Genomic DNA, 24,721 nt, shown 5'->3' with positions numbered 1-24,721 from the left:
AATTTTTTCTCTGGCAGAAGAATTTAAAGCAAGTCAGTTGTAAAGGTAGGTAGGTAAGGTACTGAAAATCTGAGTATCAAATTACTTACTCATGAGAAATGGCTTACTTGACAAAAAATAAAAAATGGGCATTACAAGAGGTCCATGCTTGTAATTCTAGAGCTTGAGAGTTTGAGATCATTCTGTGGTACCCAAGACGCTATTTCAAAAAAACAAAACAAAACAAACAGAAAAACCCAGACAGAAAGCAAAACTGAGTCACAAGTATAATGCAATGTATAGTTTTGTAATTAATCAAATATATGTCATCTGTGTAGTAGCTTCATGTTTTTTTTTTTTTTGTTATTTGTTTGTTTTTTGAGACAGGGTTTCTCTGTGTAGCTTTGTGCCTTTCCTGGAACTCGCTTTGTAGACCAGGCTGGCCTTGAACTCACAGAGATCCGCCTGCCTCTGCCTCCTGAGTGCTGGGATTAAAGGCATGAGCCATCACCGCCCATTGTGTAGCTTCATGTTTTATGAGGAATGAAAGTGTCTTAGGAAATTGAATTAAAGAAGTGGTTCTCCAAAAAACAGGAGTCAGACCGGGTGGAGGTAGTGCATACCTATAACCTGAGCATGACACATAGATTTTGAAGTGGGACTATATACGTAGACTCTGTATCAAGAAAAGGCAAGGTGAGGGGAGGGAGAGAGGGAGAAAGTGAGATTCATTTGTGTTCTCTCTTGATCTGGATCTGCTAGACATTGCAATATAAGAATGCTGAACTTGACTGGGTGCTGGTGGTGCACGCCTTTAATCCCAGCTCTCAAGAGGCAGAGGCAGGTAGATCTCTGTGAGTTTGAGGCCAGCCTGGCCTACAGAGTGAGTTCCAGGACAGCCAGGGCTCCTCAGAGAAACCCTTCCTCGAAAAGCCAAACAAACAAACAAACAAACTCATTTGTGTTTTCTGTCTTAACTTCTTTGGTATGAAAATATCAGGACCTAGATACTATGGGGGACATAATCACATACAAAGTGATGCATTATGATCAAGCATACACAAAATGAGCTATTAGTGAAATCTGTTTGTTCAGTTTAGTTAGTCTTCCTTTCTTTGAGGTCTGGATGAATAGAAACACTTACTTAAAAAAAATTTTGTTGATAGTTATAATTTATTTTTGTCATTCTGAAGATTTGTTTTCTTCCCAAAGCCAGATTCTGAATGGATGATTCAACTCTTTTTTTTTTCCAGCTGTTTAAGATCCTTGTCTAAAAAAAAAAAAGATCCCTGACTACAGAGTGCTTCAAGTAAAAGTTTAGAGTATTCTGTGAATTCACTTACTGTGGCTTGCTTCTACAGCCTCAGGCTCCTTGAACTTTGATGGGAGGGTTTTAGGAGAAATGGGTTCAGAGTCTGTCACTACAGAATTTAATCTTGGGCCAGTGAGATGGCTGAGCATTTGAAGTGCTTGCTCTGAAGTTCGATGACCTGAGTTTGATCCCTGAAACGTATGTCAAGGTTGAAGGAGAGAACTGACTCCACCAAGTTGTCCCTTCACGTCCACACTCACTCTGCGTATGCACAGATATACACATGGCCCACACAGGCGTGTGTGCATACACGTGCATACACACAGGAAATACAATTTATTTAAAGAAGTGTTTTATCGCCGGGCGGTGGTGGCGCACGCCTTTAATCCCAGCACTTGGGAGGCAGAGCCAGGCAGATCTCTGTGAGTTCGAGGCCAGCCTGCGCTACCAAGTGAGTCCCAGGAAAGGCGCAAAGCTACACAGAGAAACCCTGTCTCGAAAAACCAAAAAAAAAAAAAAAAAAAAAAGAAGTGTTTTATCTCTGGCTCAAATTCAACATTGATCATGATGGTTCAAGGTTTTGGCCTTATTGGTAGGACCCTTTGAAGGTCATAGTAAGGTAGTGAGACAATTTTACCCACGAGGCATAATTTACGAAACATCTTAACTTGTAAAAGGTAATGCTGGTAAGATTAACGTCTTGATGTGTGGTGTGCAGCAGTTGCTATAAATACCATATTCTGATCATTGGTTTCTTTAAGGATTATTTTCTTGTGTTAATTCTTTGTAAAATATTTGTATTTGAAGAGTGTTGGGCAATGCACTCTGCTGTTGTGTTTAATGCAGTGGCATCCCTGTTCAGATTGTACGCAGGCCCCGAGGTGGATATCTGGAGCAGTGGTGTCATTCTCTATGCCTTGTTATGTGGAACCCTCCCCTTTGACGATGACCATGTGCCAACGCTTTTTAAGAAGATATGCGATGGGATTTTTTATACCCCTCAGTATTTAAATCCCTCTGTCATCAGCCTTTTGAAGCATATGCTGCAGGTAGATCCCATGAAGAGGGCCACAATCAAAGATATCAGGTAATTTTAAACTAGACAGGAGAAAAATTTCATTTTATTAATGATGTACTTTTTTTCCTAGCAATATACTTTTCATAGGAAATTGAGTTCTATAGGTAATGGTGCGTTGTGTGTGGTTGAACCTAATAGTTTAAATAAGGCAGAACTGATGGTGACAGGTAACATTTTTCATGACATACGTTTTTCAAGTCGAGGCAAGCCATTTCTCATGAACACTCAAGAGTACTTCCTGGAGACTTTGTTCTACCATCAATGTTATCTCATCTCCGCCCCCCTCCCCAATTTTTGTTTTCCTGAATTCTTTGATATTCTGATGGCTGGACTACACATTTTTCTCATCCTGGAGGAAGAAAAGAAAGAAAGAAAAACTGTATGCATATGGGAGTAATAAGTAAGAAAGCATTAGGGTAACCAGGAAGAGGATTGTATGTGAATTTAAGCTTTATTCCTTTCCACTTACTCCTTATGCTAAAAGTCCTGCTGAAGGTGAGCAGTGGTGGTGCACGCCTTTAATCTCAGCACTCGGGAGGTGGAGGCAGGCAGATCTCTGTGAGTTCAAGGCCAGCCTGATCCACAGAGTGAGATCAGGACAGCCAGGGCTATGTAGAGAGACCTTGTCTCAAAAAAACCAAACAACAACAATAGCAAAAACCTGCTGCAGAGGAGATCCCAAGTGACAGGGCATGGCTTTAACCACCAGATGGGAAGGGAAACACATTCTGTTAAATTGCTGTTGTAAACTATCTAAGGGAGAAGTATATTTGCATATGTTTTAGGTATTTTTTCAGAGTTAAACTCTGATAGAAAATGCTGTGCATGGTACTTGGGAAGCTGAAGGAGGATGACAGTGAGTTTGATTCCAGCCTGGGCTACCCAGTGGAGAGAGTCTGTCTCAAAAGTCAGTCTCCAGTTGGAAACAAACACCCTTAAAATTGCAACAACCACAGAAAGACTCCTGGGAATAAAAGAATACTTTTACGTCTACCACTTATCGATAACCATTGTTCTTTTGGGTGTTTTCCTCTGTGTTTTGTTGTTGTTTTCGTTTTTTAAGTTTTAGCATAGTTCTTGATATGGTTCCATATCCTTTTATATGTGCAATTAAATAATATAATAGGGAATCATTCAGAGAATGGCCTTTTGAGTCCTACAGAACTGGGTTGTGTGGATGAGGATAGATTTCGCATGTATGAATTGCTTAGCATATAACTAAGTACACAGTAAGAACAAAGGATATTGCATACTGTTTTTGTTACTAAGTTCTTTTCTTTTTTTTTTCTTTTTTTTTGTTTTTTGAGGCAGGGTTTCTTTGTGTAGTTTTGGTGCCTTTCCTGGAGCTCGCGCTGTAGCCCAGGCTGGCCTCAAACTCACAGAGATCTGCCTGCTTCTGCCTCCCGAGTGCTGGGATTAAAGGCGTGCGCCACCACTGCCCAGCACTAAGTTCTTTTCATGTAACATGAAACAGTGTGAAGAGGAGTGTAACGGGGAAGCCACACAACATAATTTCTTTCTGACTTGTCATCATTTGGGTAGACATACTTTTCATTTGCTTGCATCAATCCTTAAAAATTAGTGGCAGGCTGGAACATTTTTCTCAACTTAGTCAATGAAGTATGAGTTAGAAGAGGAAAAGAGTTAAAAAAAATACAATAGTAACGTAGTGTGGGTATAAATGTAAATTAATTCATATCTTAAACTCTTGAAAGGTATTGTTTTTATTCTTGGTTTTACTGAAAATTCTTCTCTGCACACTGCTATTTTCTCTTAGGGAACATGAATGGTTTAAACAGGACCTTCCAAAATATCTCTTTCCTGAGGATCCATCGTACAGTTCAACCATGATTGATGATGAAGCCTTAAAAGAAGTGTGTGAGAAGTTCGAGTGCTCGGAAGAGGAGGTTCTCAGCTGCCTGTACAACAGAAATCACCAGGACCCTCTGGCGGTAGCCTACCATCTCATCATAGACAACAGGAGGATAATGAACGAGGCCAAGGATTTCTACCTGGCAACGAGCCCGCCCGATTCTTTCCTCGATGACCACCATTTAACTCGGCCCCATCCCGAAAGAGTCCCCTTCTTGGTTGCTGAGACACCAAGGGCACGGCATACCCTTGATGAGTTAAACCCACAGAAATCCAAACACCAAGGTGTCCGGAAAGCAAAATGGCATCTGGGAATTAGAAGTCAAAGTCGACCAAATGATATCATGGCAGAAGTATGTAGAGCAATCAAGCAATTGGATTATGAATGGAAGGTAAGAAGGCCAGTGTTCGACTTAACACATTTGCCGAACCTATAGACAAGAGTCTTTTATAGAAGAATTGATTTGATGTGTCTTTGTTTTTGTCCGTGTCAAATGCTAGGTTGTAAACCCCTATTATTTGCGTGTACGAAGGAAGAATCCTGTGACTAGCACATTTTCCAAAATGAGTCTACAGCTCTATCAAGTGGATAGTCGGACTTACTTATTGGATTTCCGTAGTATTGATGGTATGTACACACAAACCCACAGAGGTGATATGTTAGACCTGGTTATCTAATTTGGCTTATAGTCTTTGTTTTTTGGTTTTATTTTGTTTTTAATTAAACCTAAGCATGCGAAGTACTAAATTTCAAAATGGCATTTCCTTGTCTTCCTCCCTTTCTCTGTTTTTCCCTCTCTTCCTTCCCTCCTTCGCATGTGTGTTTTGGTTGCACTCACCCGTGTGTACATGGGGTGGGGGCAGCAGAGGTCAGTGTCAGGTACCTTCCTCCAGCACTCTCCATCTTACTTTGGAGACAAGGTCTCTTTCCAAACAGGAGGTTGCCCTTTAGGCTAGACTGAGTGGCCAGCAAGCCCCAGGGATCTTCTCGTTCCCAGCCTCCAGTGTTGGGGTTATAGATGTGCACCCCCTGGCCTGGCTTTTTCATGGGTGCTGGGGATCGGGACTGAGGTCCTTATGTGGTGCAGCAGGCTCCTTATCCACTGAGCCATCTCCCTGGCCCCCAGGATGACACTTTGATCATACACTTTGTTTTTATCGTCCTCCCCCACTGCGCTCTCCATCTTAACCTTTGTGTCTTATGAAACTGCCTGGCTTTTTCCTGGTAAGTAATAGTAAATGTGACTTTCTGTCCTCTATGTCACTGACAATTGTGAATCCTCCTCCTTCCTCCTCCTCCTCCTCCTCCTCCTCCTCCTCCTCTTCTTTTTCTTCGTAGTACATTGTTCTTTTACAGATTATCATCCTGGCATCTAGTTCAGTAGTGAAGTTCTTGCCTAGCAGACACAAAACACTGGCTTCAGTCACCATTACCATTTCTTCCAAAGTAGAAAATGATTATTGTTCTATAAAATCTTTAAAAATACACAGTTTAATTCTGGAGTGATAATTCTCTTTCATATTTCTATTGCTTTGTAAGGTTCATTTTGGCAATGTAAATTTTTTTATTTAAAAGTAAATGTTGATTTACTGTAGTTTCATTTACTTTTAAGAACTTTTAAAATTAAACACATGATTATGCCTGTTCTTCCAAATTGTTAAACAAGTATCTATGGGAGGATATTTAGAGTAATTACTTATAGACTCAAAGACAGCACCTTCAGAGTATAAGAAAGACAAAGGCTTGAGCTATGATATACACTGGCTGACTGCTTATGATGGTCTGCTTGTTGATTTATTGATTGATTCATTCATTTATTGATTTGTTTTTGAGACAGGGTCTTCTATGTAGGCTGGCCTGGCTTGGAAGGGGCAATCCTCTTTGTTCCATCTCTGAGTACTGGGTTACAGATGTACACCATGCTCAGATGTCTGAATAGCATGTACCTGTCCGCTAACACACAACACACCGATTCAGTTTGAGATTGGGATCGGGTTTTAGTTTTCTCTTGGTGTTTAGATAATTTTGCAGTCTTAGTTATATCGACCTTTGGACTTGGCAACTGAATGGATGTTTACTATTTCTATATTTCTACTCTAGGACTATTTCTCCTTATATTTTGTTCCCAACTAGTTTCCCTTTGATTTCATTTTTAGTGTTACTTTTGTGGTACTGGGGATTGAAATCAGGCCTTCTCAATGAGCTCGAGCTGCAACCCACTTTTTACTTTTTATTTTGGGGGAGGTCTCACAAGTTATCCAGGTTGTCCACGGACTCACTAGCTCAGGTAGACCTTGAACTTATGATCCTCTTGCTTTAGCTTCCCAGGTAGCTGGGATTGAAGGCCTGTGCCACTAAGCCCTGCTTTTCTGAATTTGCCTATTGGAATTGTTGCTCTTTTCTGCTTCTAAATGAAATATGAGAGACTGCATAGTAAAAAGCATTGAGCTGAGGTTGGGAGGGTAGAGTGCCCGAATGGCTGAAGCTTTCTGTTCATTTGTTTTCTTGAAGAAATCAGATGACTGACCGCTCTGGCTTTGTTTTATATCAGTAAAATTATTCTTGGGTGAGATGATTTCCAAGATACCTTCCATATTTCAAGTGATTGGTTCTGTGGTTTTGATAGAAAAGAATTTTACTGCAAGGGGATTTTTATTCAAACCCAGGTTATTAGTTTACTGACTCTTAGTGTAAAAGTCAAGAGTAGTAAGTTGAGTACCCTGTGTGGCCTGGTCATCATAAGCATTCTTCATGCTGTGTGTAGACATGGTGAGTGGCTTAATCCAGGCACACTGCCCCCATTTGAGAATGTATTGAAAATAAACATGCTCTGGGGAGCTGGTGAGTCGTCTCACTTAAAGAATCTGATACATACTGTTTGAAAACTTGAGGGAGAGTAGTAACACGTTGGAATTCTTTTCACCCAGATGAAATTGCAGAAGCCAAATCAGGGACGGCTACTCCACAGCGATCGGGATCCATCAGCAACTATCGATCTTGCCAAAGGAGTGACTCCGATGCTGAGGCTCCAGGAAAGCCCTCAGAAGTTTCTCTTACCTCGTCTGTGACCTCACTCGACTCTTCTCCTGTTGACTTAGCTCCAAGACCAGGAAGTCACACAATAGAATTTTTTGAAATGTGTGCAAATCTAATTAAAATTCTTGCACAGTAAACCTAAAACTTTGCTTATTTCTTTGATGCAATAAGCATGCATAATAAATAATAGCCAAACACTTCCACTTACCAAGTTTTATATATATATATATATATATATATATATATAAATCTTATATATATATAAAATTATAACTAAGGATTGGCCTTTTGGAATGCATTTTGCACAGGGATTGGAAAATGATCAATAATTGAAAGCCTAATGTGCAGAAATGAATTGGGACCATTTTGTTGTCCCTTATTCAATAGGTACATATGGTATAATATACACACAATGGATTGCAGGACTCAAGCTCACTTGATTTTTGACCATTTTAATTTGGTGTAACAGGGCTTTGTAGGCCATAAATTTACCATTAAAGCCTTCACATATGTTGATGTGTTTTATATGAATTATTTGCATAGAATCCTCATAGACCTTAGGTGATGCTGTTTTCTGGGCTCCTTAGCTTCTTAAATAGCTACTATTCCCATTTCTGGTAACATTGTGAATGATTTCCACATCCTTCTTAAAATGCTGTTTTCTGTGGTAAGTCATATCAGATACAGACTCAATTTAAAAATTGTCTTTAGCTTGTAAGCCTTGCAAACCCACAGAATTTATATCTTCAGAAACACTGAACCCTACGTTTACTTCTACAGTTTCCCCCTTATGTTTTGTATATGAAGTGCTGCTTTGGCTCCTAGAGCCAAGTTGCTCACACTGTACTGAATCATGTTTTTGTCGCTGTCACAGAGTTCTCCTGGCTATCATGCCAGCCAGTATTGAATGTCATTTGATTGTGTATTTTTAAAATTGATTCAGTGCATAGAAAGGACATCTTTTATAAGCTTTGAATGCTTCAATTGGATTTTTAACCCCCGATTTTATTCTGGACACATTTTTAAAAAGAAAAATGTAAAGATTATATTGATCGCATGTATATCTACTATGTAGTTCCAACAACTACTGCTTGGCTTCATTTGCCCTCTAGATTCACGTATGTACAAAAACATAGATATGCATATATAAGTATGCTTTTGTTCTGAACCATTGAGATGTTAAGATACACATCCCAACCCTCAATACTTAAGCATCTCCTAAAAATAATGATATTGTCCTTTAAGAAACTCTTGAATCCATTATAAAATCAGTAATTTCCAGATAGTGCAGGGCCCTCCATATTTATCTCTTAACTGTCCAGAGTCCCATTTAAGTTTACAGTCTGATTTCAGTTGTAGCTCTTTAATCAGGTTTAATAATATTTTGAAATGGTGTAGAAGAAATCCATTCTTCAAAATGGTCAAGTTTATTTCAGGTTTTAATTTTTTAAAAAATTACTTTTTAAAAAAATAAGTTTAATCTTTCTTAGATCTCTGATTTATATGCCTCTCCCTGTTTTAGTGATAGCATAGCATAATAGTTGTAAATGAAGATTTAAAGTCGAGTAAGACAAAGCTGGTATTTTATGAGCTAATAATTAATTTCGTATTGTCCATATTTGGCTTCTTTTACGTTTAAGAAATTTGGTTGGAGGCTCTAGCTCAGTGGTAGTGCTTGCCTAGGACATACCCAGCTTGTGGGTTTGATCCCAGCAATGCAAAAACTACATTTTCTTTAAACATTAATCATCTTCCTTTGCAGGAGAGACTTTTTTTTCCCCACTGCATTCATTTAAAAATCCCCCACCGCCATATCTCTTGAGCACTTCTTTAACCAGATGGGAACGAATTTGAAGGTCGATAGCTGGCATAAAAGATTGCTCTATAGTTTATGCACTGAATTCCGGACAAAAAATATGATTCATTTTGTTCAGGGCTTGTTTTATTCAACTCCACTTTGAATGCTGTATAAAGTAATGGAGACTCCGTTTAAACCAGTTCCAAACTGTATTTATACCTTGTGTGTGTGTGTGTGTGTGTGTGTGTGTGTGTGTGTGTCTCCTTGGTTTGGGGTTTACTGATGTCACTTATGCTGTCCAAATGCAGCATTGTGTTCCTGACGGGAAGAGCGGAAGACTGTGTTTTTAAACTTACAGATTTGTAAATAGAGCCAAGTAATATCTCTATAAACTGTTGGGGGGGGGAGGGGCACAAAAGGAGGAACCATTTAAATAGGACCTTCTACAAATTGTTAATTTTGTAAACTTTGCTTCTTTTATAAGTTATTCTGTGATTCCTTTTAGTTACTGAGTTTTATTTTGAAGATATTTAAATATTGCACTTGTGTAAATAGTATGATAAATGCAGACTGTTGCAGTCAATTTTTTTTTAAGCTAGGATATTTGAAATGACAACTTTCAGTTAAGTATGTCAAGCTCGCAACAGATTTTCACAAATGTATTGTAGTTTGCAGATTCTTATATTGAAAATGTAAAGGGAGTCAATGCAAATGATTTTTAATCTTTTTTATTATCTTTTCAGCAATTTATATTTTTTTGTGATTTTATGCAACCATATTTTTACTTTGTCTTGACAACTGAAAGCTGTATAAGGTTTTTGCCAGAAAAGTACTGTATACATAGTTTTAAATATAACAGATTTTGCTGATATGTAAAAATTTTGCCATTAAAATTGATTTCTCATGAAAGGAACTTTTCTACCAAGTTGGGACATGTGGGAGCTTAATATATCTAATTTAAAATAATTTCACTGAAATAAACACCATTGCTTTTACTTTGATTATATTTTTTCCTAAGATTCTTTTGTAGTGTTTTGGAGTTTTAGATAATTTTATATAAATTCTCTCCCTTCCTTGCACCATCCTTTGGATCTTTGACACCATTCAAAAATGAACTAATATGGCTGGATGTGTAAGATCTGTGTTCCAAGTGGCATCTTGGGAATGAAAGAAAAACATGTTGTCTAAATCTTTCTTCTCCCTAGCTCCTCCCCTCCACCTGTTCATTGTGGGTTCTGAAAAGATGAATGAAATTCCACACACAACCCAACACTAAGTTGGTTGTAGGGAGGAGTCAATCTTTGTGGTTTATGTATGATTGCCCAGAATACCTTAATTTAGAAAGATGGCATAATAAAGAAAAAATTCATTTTTTTAAAAATCTGTTATGTCTTTCTTGTTTACTCTAGGTTTGGGAATCGGCTATTCCCTCGTTCACAGCTGAGCCTCTGGGCTCTTTCATGTACTGAAGTATAAAATAGCGCTTGATTATATTTTAATACTCAAAACACTGATGTTTGTTTGCCTCTCATAAATTGTTTAGATTTCCCCTATAAATCAGCCATCTAGACAAAAGGTTAAGACGCAAACTGAAAAGCTGAAGTGGCTGTCACATACTACTAGTCACAAACACTGGACTTGAATTCCATCATTGCTCGAATTCAGTTACTATTAAATCTAGAACCCAGAGCACTCTTGGGGGCTTTTGCTAGATTCCTGGCTTTCTAAATATTTAAAACAGCAAAGCCACATTAAAGAGTGTTATGAACACATGTACTTTCGGAGAATCCATTTTTCTAGTCATTCTCTACAAATTTGCACAAGAAACTGTCATGTGAAACAACATCTATTAATCTGTCTTATTTATTATGAATAAATAAAGTTCTGTTTGTTGTAAATGCCAATAGATAGTGCCGAGTATTGAGAGGATGTTTAGTGAGTTGGAAGACATTGCCAAGCCTTTACTGGAGTAGAGGGCATCAAAATTAAGCTACCCCGAGAGACTTAGAAAAGGAACAGAGCCTCAAGCACTGTTTATTCACTCATATGGCCACTGTGAGCCATTCATGACAAATATGACCAAGACTTACTCCAAGATACAAATCCTGCTCCATCTTGTTAGGATGGTTGGAGATGTGCACATACACTCTAAAGTACAAAAAAATGTAAGTATGGGCTCAGTGGATAGTCAGTGCTTCACAATTGCAGCGAATGTGAATGACCACATAAACCTCCATCCAGGAGGAACATTGCTGCACCATCATGTCTATTATGATTAATGAAAGTGAGGACACTGGGGCTGGGGATTTAGCTCAGTGGTAGAGCGCTTGCCTAGCAAGTGCAAGGCCCTGGGTTCCGTCCTCAGCTCCGGAAAACAAAGAAAGAAAACAAAAGAAAGGACACAGACCAATTCTGACACATTATGGGAAGAACATCACAGAGGTGTGAATACCAGGGGTAGGAAATACTGAAGCTGGCTACCACAGCCATCTTAGAGGCTGGCTACTACAGTCATGCATTGGTTATTTGAAAACACTGACTTTATAAGTCTTAAAAACTGTTAGTGAATGCAATCAAATTATAAATAAAAATCGCATCTGAAGTCATCGCTTACCTCCAAGTCTAGACACATTGGGAAGCTGTCAAGATCATTATTTTATATATGGAGTACAATTTTGTCATTGGCACATTGTTAACTGTTTTTCTCAAAAGGCGTTTCTTTTCCAAGAAAAATTGTGTCTCTGTGTGTGTGTGTTTGCATGCCATAACACAAATATGGAGGCCAGATGACAGCTCTCTTCCTACTCAATGGATTCTGAGGATGGAACTCATGTCATCAAGTTCAGCAGCAAGCATCCTTACCTGCTGAGCCATCTCACAAGCCCCTTTGCTCATTTCCAGAAAAGGTCAAATACCCAAATATGAATAATCAGTTTGTCAGTGGTTCAAAAAAAAAAAGTTCTGTTCCACAAGAAAGTGGAACTTCAATTTATAATAGTCTTGAAGAATTGATTTTATTTTTACTGATGTGTATGTGTGTATGTGCAGGCACCTGCAAAGGCCAGAACATGGTGTTGGGTTCCCGTAGGGCTGGAGTTACAGGGAGGCTGTGAGCCACCAGATGTTGGTGCTGGGAACTGAACTTGGGTCCTCTGCAAGAGCAGGAGCCAGTGCTCTTAACTGCTGAACTATCTTGTCCAGCCCTTATAATGCAGTCTTAAAACACTTGAGAGACATCACACGTCAGTAGTAGCAAAGTACTTGGTACAGCAGAAAAATAAAATTCCCTCATTCAGAAATAGCTTTTTTTTTTTTTTCTGAGACAGGGTTTCTCTGTGTAGTTTTTGGTGCCTGTCCTGGAACTCACTTTGTAGCCCAGGCTGGCCTCGAACTCACAGAGATCCGCCTGGCTCTGCCTCCCGAGTGCTGGCATTAAAGGCTTGAACCACCACCGCCTGGCCAGAAATATCCTTGATGAAGCTAAGGTTTAATTGGTTTATTAAAGTGGGTCTGAAAGTTAAGAGTCTTGCCAGGTAACACAATCAGACCTCATCTCAAAAGAACATTGGACTCCAGAGTTACACTGTAGGGGTGTGATAGAGGACTACATCCCTACCATTACATTAATTTACCTTAAATCAATTACCTTAAATCAATGCAGCATTTCTATCACCATGGCACTTTAACAATCAGCCCCAATGTTCACTTTTGTGAAAAATGGCAACATGTAAGAGTTTTGGCGATGGAAGGGTCTCTAACCCATATAGGCTAATAAGCACTGTTTGCATTCATTTTTTTTTTTTTTTGTTAAGACATGAGTGTTTTGCCTGTATATTAGCGTGAAGGCCAGAAGATGGCATCAGTTCCTTATAACTGGAGTTACAGATAGGCATGAGCCTATATGCTGAGTGTTGGAAACAGAACCCTCTGCAAGAGCAGCAAGCCTCTCTAGCCTTGCATCAGTGGTTTTGGTGCCAGTGTTGGAGGTAAGATTTTTCTTCCAGGGTATATTTGATGTTTTGGAGAGAAACAGTTTGGTGGTACTACTGGTGACTGGGGGTATGGGAAGTATTACTTAATGGCATCTTAGCATCCTATAATGTTTCTCCCAACAAATAACTAACCATTAAGAAATGCTAAGAGCTGAGGTGAAAAAGCATGGTCTCCAAAAATGAGTTTTCCTTTGCGCAGCATAGCTATGTGGATAAAAACTTAACAATATTTCAATTTCCTCAATATATACCAGTGTTGACATTTGCCTGCTCATTTACTGGTAAGAAATGGCCCAGTGCTACTTTCAGGCTGTGTTGTAGATTCTCACAGGAAGCCTACAGTTCACCCTTGGCCCTCCCTGATCAGTTGCCTTCTTAGTTTTCTATTGTTGGGATAAAACACCACGACCAAAGTCTACTTGGGGAGGAAAGGGTTTATTTCATCTTATAGTTCACATCATAGAGGAAAGTCAGGGCAGGGACTCAAGCAGGGCAGGGACTTGGAGGTAGGAAGGGATTGATGTGGTGGCCGCGGTGGAAGGCTGTGTGCTGGGTAGCTCCTCCTGACTTGCTCAGTTTGCTTCCTAATACCGACCAGGAACCACCTGCCCACTTATAATGGGTTGGGCCTTCCCACATCAATTATTACTCAAGGCAATACCCCTATAGATTTACCTATCGGCCAATGTTATGGAGGAGTTTCCTCAATTAAGATTCCTTTTTCCCAGTTATGTTTAGGTTTGTGTCAAGTTGACAGAAATAAACCAGCACAGCTCCCCTTGAACTTATTTTCAGCTCAGTTTTTTTCTCTTCTGCGTCTCACTGGCCCTCACCGGCTAGGCCTGTGTGTATTGCAAAGCACAGCTGCATGGCTCTGACACTCCTATCCGCGAGTCCTCTACTCCCGGCTGCTGCTAGAGGGCAGTTTTGGTCTGGTGGCCCTACTACAAATCCCATAGTGCCTTGGGCGCCGCAGTGACTTCTGGGACCAGTGGTCTCGTAGAAGGCTCTGGCGGATTAGAAAGCCTTTTTTTCTTCTATCCGCTTTTCTGGGCTGCTCGAACATCCCCGGATGACTTCATGCGTTTTTAATAGAGGATTAAAAAATCACAGGCCGGCAAGGCCAGTTAGCAGCCCGACGGGATAATTTCCGCTTCCGGTGCCAAAGGGCAAGTGGAATGTAAACACGGGACCACGGAGTGGCTTTCAGGTAACTGGCTGCGGGTAGGCGGCGGAAGGCAGAGGAGCGGGAAGCGAGGCGAGCGGGTGCTGCGTGCGGGAGAGGGGGGGGCGAGGGGGGCCCGGTGAGGTCCACGGAGCCCGCAGGTTGGCCGCTGTCCCGGGCGCGGGGCGCGATGGCGGGGCTCGGTGTGCGGGCCCGGCGGCCTGAGGAGCTGCGGCTGCGGGCGCGTGTGTATTGTCGGCCTAGGCAGGGGGAGGTGGAGTCGCCTTTGGGAGCGTTTTGAGGTAAATGGGGTCTCCCAGTTCTTCACCTCCGGGTACGTCTCTTCTGCTCGGAGGGATGCCGTTGTGACCCTTGACGTCCAGCCGGTGTTTTTCCACCCTGGGTGGCCGCATCCTCTCACGCAGTCAGTAGGAGAAGACGCTCGCTCAGTCGCAAGTACCGGCCAGCCAGCTTGTGGCTGGGTAAAAGTGTCAAATCCAGCGATGTGCCGTGGGGGAATCATTGTACCTCAGTGTAGAATACAGGTGTCATGGTTTAGAATTTTAATCCCACTCATGAGTTCTGTAGAAAATGTTGACGTTAACACTGGACATGAATGAACCCGAAACCTGTACAGTTGTGATTTACGCACTTGGTTTCTTAGCCTGGTGAAAAGTGTTTAGGGTCTTGGCACCTTATCCGTCCCAAATCCAGATCTACCAAAGACTCCCTTCTGTAAGGGGTTTTAGTGAGAAGTTAATTAAAAACACAACCTTAGAGGTACAAGACGCTCCTAGTTTAGCATGAAAACAGTTTAGTTGAGATATAACTGGCGTGTTATACAATTCCCTCATAGAGAGTGCATGAGTCAGTAGCCTCTTATTGCTATATATATTCTTTCCATCCTCATCCCAGCTTCTACGAACAGATTTGACCAGTGATTTAAAGTGAAATTCCCTCCAGTAAACACACCAGGTTTCTGTTGGTACATCGATTACACTGCCTGGTGCCCCACATTGGTGCTGTGGAAAGTAAGTTCCATTTGGGAACTTGAAACCAGAAAATGTAATCATCATTCTCATTGCCTTTAGGGACAGTCATAAATACAAGAGAACCACCACCACCACCACCACCTCCTTTTCTTATATTTTAGTTTCTTTTGAAGGCATTCTAAGCACCCATTTTTTCCCCAGGCTGTCTTCAGCTCTTGAGTTGTGATCTGTACTATCATTTTTAGCCATTTCCTGGTCTTTCCCTGGGATATGTAAAGTGATTTTTTTTTCAGACAGAGGAAATACATTTCCTTATATTATGATGAGGCCAAGGAGGCTTCCGTTGTCCTAATTCCCTAGTGTAGTTTATACTCCACAGTGTACCTGGGATTTCCCAAAATTCACTGCTCTGTGGAAAGCACGTGGTGTGCTGCATCAGCCTGTGTACTTGGTTATTGCAGTGATCTGTTACATTTTTCTCTTGCTCAGTAATAGGCCCGTGACCCATAATTTTCTCAATTCTGGTAGTAACTTGAGGTTTTATGTGGCAATGACTTTTATCTATCCTCACTTTTTTTCTCTTCCTGCTGTTACTTATGTTTCACTTTAATCACGTGCATTAGTAACAGATCCCTTCTATTGCTAAAAACTTAGTGTTGCCTTCCTCCCTCCTTCCCTCTTTTAATGCCTATTGTTGGATAATTTCAAAAAGACTTTTGAGTTCATTGCTTTTTTTCTTGTCTCCTTAGGGTTACAGATTCTCCTAAGACTCTTAGACACTCCTGAATATACACAGCATATAAGATAGTTATGCACTATTATAGGGATTCCACTTTATTTATATATTTATTTATCTTAGTTTTTCCAAGACAGAGTTTTTCTGTGTAACAGCCCTAGCTTATCCTGGAACTTGCTCTGTAGACCAGGCTGGCCTCAAACTCACAGAGATCTGCCTGCCTCTACCTCCGGAGTGCTGGGATTAAAGGCATGGGCCACACCATGCCTGGCTTGAGTTCCCCTGTATCTTAAAGCCCATCTGTGTAGCTAGTGAATTACTGGATTTCTTAGTTAATCCTATCACTAAGTACTGTTAAAGACTTCCAGTCTTCACCTTTATTCTACCAGCTACCCTTTCTTTTCCTTAACATTTGAATATCATGGTAGATTTACAAAGCCATTTAATATTGGTTGTTTTTTGACTTCCCCAATAGTTTTGTTGAGTCATTACCTGTTTAAATCTTTAAAAACTATTCGATAGTCAGGTGTAGTGGCACATATTTGTAATTTTAGCACATGGGAGGCTGAGCTAGGAGGATCATGAGTCCAGTCTGAGCTGTAATGTTGAGTTTTAGGACAGCTGTATTCTATAGTAATTCCTGTTTTAAAAACAAAACAAAAAGTACTCAAAGCCTAAAAGGCTTCTATTAAGGAAAATTTCACTACATATGAAAGGAGGAGAAAGGAGCAGTGAATCTTCTGTTTACCTCTCAACTTCATCAGTTACCAATTCAGAGTGATCTTACTTTACCCCTCCATAACATTTCTCACTGTTGATGATTTGGAAATAATTCCTAGGTATCATGTACTTTCATAAAAAATACTTTGCTTCTAGTTCTTCAAGGAAAGAGTTTTTTTTGAAATTCAGTCATACTATTGAGAAAACTGAAAAACAGGAGTGACGTATACTGTCAGATGTCCAGTCAGCATTGTGATTTATTCTTTCACACATGTCCTTTCAGAGTTGTTTCTTAAAGTCAGGAGTGAAAAAAGATGTTCATGTGAGGCTCAGTTTTGTTTCCTCGGCTCTCAACCTAAAGATGGCCGCCCTACCTTTTTCTTTTCCCATCATTTTCCTGTTACTCATTTCTTGAAGAAACAATTTTTCTTCAGTTTCTGCTTCTCACTACTCCACCTGATGTGTTACTAAATGTGCTTCACTCTGTCATGTGTTTGTGTAAATTCAGGGTTAGTCTGCAAGAGCACACCACTTCTATTAGGAGATGGGGTTAACAGTAGTGTCCAGGTGTCGTCTTTGAAATTTCATAGTTCTTGCTGATTATTCCCTTTACCCATAAATAGGTGATAACATGGCTGTCGTCTCCTTCCGCTAGTCTGTATTCACCTGCTCATTGGAATACTTTGGAACGATCTTGAAACAGTCCCTGAACTTTTACAGAATGGCTTCCTTTGGGTGGAAGAGGAAGATTGGTGAGAAGGTGTCCAAGGCCACATCCCAGCAGTTTGAAGCTGAAGCAGCCGATGAGAAGGATGCAGCCGAGAATGAGGATGGCAGCTGGGTTCACGCCAGCAAACGGAGGAAGGAGACCCTCCAGGAAGGCTGTAAACAGAAGAGTAAACAGCTGAAGGATGAGGGGGCTAATCTGGCGGAAAATAAAAGGTATGCTTTTGGGTTTTGTTTTTTTTTTTTTAATGGAGGACAGTTTACTTTTTCTGGTTCATGGTCTCTGATGGAAGGAAGCGCTATTGTCTTAGGTAGGGTTTCTGTTTCTGGGATGACACACTGACCAAAAGCAACTTGGGGAGAAAAGGGTTTATTTCTTCTTACTCTTCCATTAACAGTCTGTCACTGAGGAAAGTCAGGGCAGGAACTCAGGCAGCACCCTGGAGGCAGGAGCTGAAGCAGACTCCATGGAGGGGTGCTGCTCACTATCTTGCTCCTCATGGCTTGCCCAGCCTGCTCTCTTATACCACTCAGGACCACCAGTCTAGGGGTGGCACCACCCATAGTGTTCTGGGCCCTTCCATATCAGACATTAATTAAGAAAATGTACCACAAGGCTTGGCCACAGGCCAATCTGGTGGGGGCATTTTCTAAGTTAAGGGTCCCTCTTCCACAGTGATTTTTACTTGTGTCAAGTTGACATGAAACTAGTCAGCACATCTATGTATTGTATAGATTGATGTTTTAAATGTCTGATTTCATTTTTAAAAAGAGATGTTTCGGAGTCACCTGCAGAGTTCCCATTTTCAAGGAAAATGAGTTTGTAATAGTCACATTAAGGTACACATGCTGCTTTTTCCTCCTTTGTTCTGCTAGGGGAGTGTTAGTGAAGTGTAATACAGTGTGTTGCTCAGCAGGAAAATACTAATTATCCTTGTATTTTTTCTTTGCTTTTTTTTTTTTTTGAGTCAGACTCTTGCTATATAGCCTAGGCTGAGCTCAAACTCAATCCCCCTGATCCCCCCCACCCCCACCCTACCCCCCTCCCACACATCAATCTTTGCAGTGCATTGAATTACAGAGATATGTGGCAGCCATACTGCTTGCCATTGACTTCTTGTGTACTTCTGTAAATGTGGTAGGTACTCAGGAACTTGATAATAGCATCTTTTATTCATAGATCTTCCCTAGCTAAACTACGTATTTCCCATTTGTACCTGTTTCTCCCCCCACCTCCCAACCCCACATTGATTTCTTATTTTTTTCCTCTTCTTTCTTTTGCTTAGATACTTCAACGGGAATGAAAATTCCTTCACAAGTCAATGGAGAAAAGACAAATTGTCTCATAGAATATGTTTGGAAACAGGATTAGAAGAAAATAAAAATGGATCTTTATTAGTAATGCCACATAAGAGACAGGCCCTTGAAAAACTTAAAGTCTAATCAAAAGGAAGATTATCATTATTTTTGAGACAAGGCTCCTATAACCCAGGTTGGCCTTGAACTTCTGACTCTCCTCGTGTCTCTACCTCTTAAGTGCTGTGATTACAGGTGTGTGTCATTACATCTAGTTTTATCTGGTGCTGGCAATGCTAGTGAAGTGCTTTAAGACCTGAGCTTAGTAAAGTTAAAATATAAAATATAAGAAGAATTTTTTCTTTCAGTGTTTGAGACAGGATGACAGGTCTTACTTATGGCCCAGGCTGATTGGGGCTTGTGATCTTCTTGTTTCTCCCTCCTGAGGGCTGGGATTCTAGGCAGCTGCCAACATTCACTGCCATTATAGCTTTTTACTGTAAAAAATGTTCTGTTTGTAGTAAAGTTGAGAGATTATTGCAACCCTATATTCTGTATGCCTAGCAAAACTTTTTATTATCATGTATTAACTATACATAATAATGGGTGTTTTGCATGTATACATGTCTGTGTACCACATGTATACCTTGTGCCCTCAGAGTCCAGAAGAAAGCATTGGATTCCTTAGAACTGGAGCCTCCATGTGGGTGCTGAGAAAAGAACTCTGGTCCTCTGGGAGAGTAGCCAATGGTTTTGACTGCTGAGCTGTCTTTCTAGTCCCAAGGATCCCTTTCTAGCCACCCAAGAGTTTTAGAGAGTACTTACCAACTTTCCTATTTGATTGTTTCCTTGTGTCTATATTTAATTTATTCCTCTGTCTCACGTAGTTTTTGTAAATTGTTAGGTGCATGTAAAGATGTGATGGAGAGACCAGTCATTTTCAGTAAAGTTTGTGCTGGATACATCATCTTGTAGGGAGATAAGTAGCATTAGATGGCCTTCTGTCAGAGCAGCTGTCAGAATGGCCTTGTGCCTATGTCTGTTTGCTCTGGGAACTGTTTAGAGCCACATTTAAAAAACCCTTTTATTTTGAAGCTGAGGAGATAGCTCAGTTGGTAAAATGCTGACCATACAAACTTAGAGACCCAAGTTTGATTCCCCAGCACCTATATAAGCAGCTACTGTTATGTGACAAAATTTTTCCTGGGGAGATGAAACACACAGCCACACTCACCCCAGATAGGGAACCCAAGACAAACCAAAATACAGCTACCAGTAAAGTCCAACTTGGTGAACCATGAGTTTTATTGGGGTTCCTTAGAGGAGCAAAGACAAAAATGACTCAAAGACAGCTACATCACCAAAGGCCACCCCTGCATGGGTGATGCCCACAAAGCTGGGAACCTGGAGCACACTTTATAGCCCACAGGCAGCTCAACAGTTTGGAGAATGTCTTTTCTAGGTGCCTCAGTTGTTTTAGGCAGCTCGGCTGGTTTCTGCTTCCAGGTTGCCGATCTGAACTCAGTCTTCTTTGTCTTGTGTGAGTCTTTGCTGACTAGCTTGTCTGAGAGGGACTCTCAGCTTTTAGTGCTTACTCTGGCAGGAAGGGGCCTAGTGGATCTGGTCAGTTTCAGGGACTTCATGAAGCTACTTTGAGTGGTTTACTTTCCTGCTTACAGTGCTTCCCTGCTGGATGGAATGTTTGAATCTTGGAGGAAACTGTTACTCAGCAGTCATGGGTCCTGGCTTGTGCTTTTATCCCAGTGTGGAGGAGGTAAAGATAGACAGCAAGCCGGGCGGTGGTGGCGCACGCCTTTAATCCCAGCACTCGGGAGGCAGAGCCAGGCGGATCTCTGTGAGTTCGAGGCCAGCCTGGTCTCCAAAGCGAGTTCCAGGAAAGGCGCAAAGCTACACAGAGAAACCCTGTCTCGAAAAACCAAAAAAAAAAAAAAAAAAAGATAGACAGCAAAATCCTTGGAGCTTGCTGGCCAGATCAGTGAAGTCTTAGTGTGAGACCCTGTCCCAGAAGGTACATTGGCTTGTGATGGAGGAACAGTATCTATGCTTGAACCTGTGGCCTCCATAGGCATACACACACATGAGTATATACCCCCACATGAATATACACACATGAACTTACACCCCACTACATACACATACATTTAAAGAATTTAATTTTTTTTCCTTTTTTTGTTCTGTGGATCAAATCTTAGTCATTTGTCCCCGGTAAAGAAAATACCTTAGAAAAATTGGTGTTATTATTCTGACAACTTTTGATATATTTTCACTTACTGTGATTTTTATAAGATGTATATGTGACCAGAGGAGTAATATATAGTTTTTACTTTATTATTTATTTATTTGCCAGGGCCTTTTGTATGCTGAGCTTGTGCTGTACCCCTGAACTATCCCCTACCCCAGGAGTGGAATCTTTGAGACAGAATGTTGTTCATATCATCTGAAGATGTGATAAAGTTAGGCCTGTGTGCTGCTGACTGTATCATCCATGTGGTGTAAAAACTGGTCAATCTACCAGGGGCCACACCCTTAAAAAACTGACCCTCTTCCCAGCAGATGCTGGTTGCCAGTAGTGCCTCAGCTAGGAGGTAGAGATTGGTGACAGAGGCTGAGGAGACAGCTCAGTCATAAGTGCTTGTTGAATAGGGAAGAGGACCTTAATTCAGTCTGGGTCCACATTCTCACAGACATATATGCATGCACAGCCACACACATGCATGTACATGTATGCATACATGTGTCCCCATCTCCTGTCTGTTCTGTCTGTCTTGAGCCTGTGCTGGTCTTAAGCATGCTGTCATGACTGCCATGAGTCGGTCCATGCTGCCACTCTGCTGTGTGAAGGTACTGCTTCCTCTGGTCATCTACATATTTTATACACTTCCTACTCCCTTTTCTGAAATGATCGTGGAGCCGTGTGGGGAGGCAGTGAGGTAGATGAATGCTGTTGTCCGTTTTTTAAATTGTTGCTGTTTTTTAAGCCACGGCTGTCCGAATCAGCAACTGTGACTTCTCTGCTACGAGCAGCGTTAGGCCTCAAGAGCCGCAGAAAGCTACAAAGGGAACTTAATTAAATTTCTGTCCTCTAAAGAACTCAAGATCCAAAGGTTAAGGTGGAATTCTGCTCTTCAGAGAGGCTGAATAGCAAGTTGCTCACCTCCTCTCCTTGCTCATGTCCTCTCCCTCTCTACTCTCCTTACGGTCCCTCCCTGCAGACTTTCTGCCTCCCCCATCCATTTCCTCTCCCTTCCTTTCAGAAAAGTGTAGGCTTTCTATGTAGATCAGCCAGCCATGGTATATCAAGTTGCAGTCAGACCAGGCACCTCTTCTCCTATTAAGGCTGGACAGGGCAACCCAGCAGCAGGAAAGGATCCCAAGAGCAGGCAACAGAGTCAGAGACAGCCCCAGTCCCTCTGCCAGGAGTCCCACAGGAAGACCAAGCCACACAGCTGCAACACATGTGCAGAGGGTCCAGATCAGTCCCATACAAGTTCTGTGGTTGATGGTTCAATCTCCATGGGTCTCCATGAGCCCACGTCAGTTTACTCTGTGTTTTCCTGTGGTGTCCTTGGCCACTCTGGCTCCCATAATCCTTCCTCCCCCTCTTTCACAAGATTTCCCAAGGTCCACCTAATGTTTGGCTGTGGGTCTCTGCATCTGTTCCCATTAGTTTCTAGGTGAAGCCTCTCTGATGACAGTTAGACAAGGCATGATCTATGAATATACCAGAGTAGCATTAGGAATCGTTTCATTGTTTTTCTTGTTTTCCAATCATGTTTGGTTCTATTTTAGGTCTTTGGGCTGTCTAGCTTCTGTGTCCTGGCCCTCCAGGCATTGTCAGGGGTGGACTCCCTCTCATGCTATATGTATCAAGCTGAACCAGTCATTGGTTGGCCACTCCCATAATTTCTGTGCCATCTTTGTCCTAGCATCTTGTAGGTAAGGCAAATTGTAGGTCAGAGGTTATGTCGCTGCATTGAGGCCCCAGTCCCTTCACTGGAAGTCTTGCCTGGTTACAGGAGATGATCAGTCAGGCTCTGTATCTCCCATTGCTAGGAGTCTTAGTTAGGGTCACCCTCATAGAATCCTGGGAGTTTCCATTGCACTTGCTCATCCCAGAGATGCCCCTGATTCCGGTTGGCAAGATTACACTTAGATTTATTGTGCAATTTGAATTCTCTCCTCTTAGTATAGTGATACTTTCCTGTCCATCCCCAAGGAAGTTTTGTTAAGGTGGGCTATTTGATATAGTGGTTAAGAGTGGATTTTGAAGTCATTTCACCTCCATTCAGACCCTACCCTAATTATCATCTCTTCCTGTATAAATTTTGGGCAGGTCATTAGCTTCTCTTCCAGTTTCTGGTTTCTTCATATATAAATGATGATACATGCCTTAAAGATTAATGAAAGATTACAAAACAAGTCCATGTAAAGAGAATGTAGCATGTTATGTCACCTTAAATAAATTTGTGGTAGATTATCTGTATTAGGATTTTATGTTACCGGTTTATATCATGTAGTGCTAAACTTTTTAGAAGTTGGTTTCTTCAAATACTTATTTGTAGACTTATTTCTAACTAGGATTTGCCTTCCTAAGGTAAAAGGTATAGCTCTCAACATTTTAAAGTTGGTATATAGTTTCAACCACTAGATGGTGATACTTGCATAGTAAAGTGGCTAACTTTTCTTCGTTATTGTGGCATGAGTATTTATGTGTGTGTGAAGGCCAAGTGTAATAGAATTTACTGCGAGCATTGTCTAGGGAAGTGAATGTGAGTATGTTCTCACTATGTGATGCGGATCTTGATCCCAAGCATCATTGCATTTCAAGCAGTGATTATGCTGCAGTCAGTGCAGTGGGAATATTTCCTCACTCTCATGGACTTCAGATGTATTCTATCTGTAGAGTAGTTGTCTTCTCTCTGTAGTAATAAATACCAAATTCTCCCAAAGATCCACTTTCCCACTTAGGCACTGGGATTCATCCCTTCTTGCCTTCGCAGGAACATGTTTCCTAAATATCTCCTGGTGTTTGTGTGTCATCGGTTCCTCCCTCTTATCCCTTCTCTAACTTACTGGCGTGCTTTAGGACAAGGCCGATTTGACACCACATGGTCTAACAGTTCTTGGCTCACTTTTGCTACAAACTCCTTTTCCTTTTTGACCATTCAAATTCTGTTCCCATTAATCCACTGAAACAGTCATATATACATACAACTGTTCTACAGACTGAGCAGGTTATTGTGGTGGTATTGTGTTCGCCAAAATATTGTACACCCTAATAAACTTATCTGGGGTCAGAGAACAGAGCAGCCACCAGATACAGAGGCTAGAAAATGGTGGCATTCCCACCTTTAATCCTAGCCTTCTGGAGGCATGGATTTCTGTGAGTTTAAAGCCACACTGGAAAGAGTCAGGCATGGTGACTCACACCTTTAATCCCAGGGAGTGATGGCAGAAAGCAGAAAGGTATATAAGGCGTGAAGACCAGAAACTAGCAGCATTTGGCTGGTTAAGCTTTTAGGCTTTGAGCAGCACAGTTCAGCTGAGACCCATTTGGATGAGGACACAGAGGCTTCCAGTCTGAGGAAACAGGATCAGCTGAGGAACTGGCAAGGTGAGGTAGCTGTGGCTTGTTCTGCTTCTCTGATCTTCCAGCATTCACCCCAATACCTGGTCCAGGTTTGTTTTTTATTAATAAGAACTTTTAAGATTCCTGCTACAGGTTATATTTAGAAATATAGCTGAGTATACATATACATGTATGCATGTGACGACAATGAAAGAAGAGGCCATGAACTTGAAAGAGAGCAAGGAGGGGTATGTGGGAGTGTTTGGAAGACAGAAAAATAAGGGAGAAATGATGTAATTATAATCTCAAGAATAAAAGAAAAAAGGTTGTCAGTGTTCCTAAGCTTATGATGGCCTCCGACTCTATGTAGTGAGGCTGGCCTTGAACTCTTGGTCCTTCCGCTGTCACATCTTGAGTCTTGGGATTAT

At 41.2% G+C, this 24,721-nt stretch overlaps 2 protein-coding genes across 6 annotated transcripts in view; both read left to right on the top strand.

Moving 5' to 3' along the window:
- The window catches only part of Prkaa1 (protein kinase AMP-activated catalytic subunit alpha 1), a 36,252-nt gene extending 26,175 nt beyond the window's left edge, over window positions 1-10,077 (top strand). For both annotated transcript variants that reach the window (XM_052743213.1, XM_052743214.1), the window contains 4 exons: window positions 2,154-2,378; window positions 4,147-4,633; window positions 4,743-4,869; window positions 7,170-10,077. In XM_052743213.1, the coding sequence (XP_052599173.1) occupies window positions 2,154-2,378; window positions 4,147-4,633; window positions 4,743-4,869; window positions 7,170-7,414 (1,084 nt within the window). In that variant the 3' untranslated portion in view covers window positions 7,415-10,077. The remainder of the gene's footprint in view (window positions 1-2,153; window positions 2,379-4,146; window positions 4,634-4,742; window positions 4,870-7,169) is intronic.
- Window positions 10,078-14,071: 3,994 nt separating this feature from the next.
- Ttc33 (tetratricopeptide repeat domain 33) overlaps window positions 14,072-24,721 on the top strand; it is a 37,086-nt gene continuing 26,436 nt past the window's right edge. Inside the window, exons 1-2 of one of the 4 annotated variants that reach the window (XM_052743211.1) lie at window positions 14,072-14,278; window positions 17,402-17,623. In XM_052743211.1, the coding sequence (XP_052599171.1) occupies window positions 17,403-17,623 (221 nt within the window). In that variant the 5' untranslated portion in view covers window positions 14,072-14,278; window position 17,402. Of the gene's footprint in view, window positions 14,279-14,405; window positions 14,536-17,304; window positions 17,624-24,721 lie in introns of those variants that run through there. The other 3 variants (XM_052743210.1, XM_052743209.1, XM_052743212.1) reach the window with 3 other exon arrangements.

The sequence above is a fragment of the Peromyscus californicus genome, unplaced genomic scaffold (assembly GCF_007827085.1).
Source record: "Peromyscus californicus insignis strain IS unplaced genomic scaffold, ASM782708v3 Scaffold_18__1_contigs__length_77618521, whole genome shotgun sequence".
NCBI classification, from domain to species: domain Eukaryota; kingdom Metazoa; phylum Chordata; class Mammalia; order Rodentia; family Cricetidae; genus Peromyscus; species Peromyscus californicus.
Note: the sequence above shows the minus strand (reverse complement) of the source record. Positions and strands in the feature narration are given on the sequence as shown.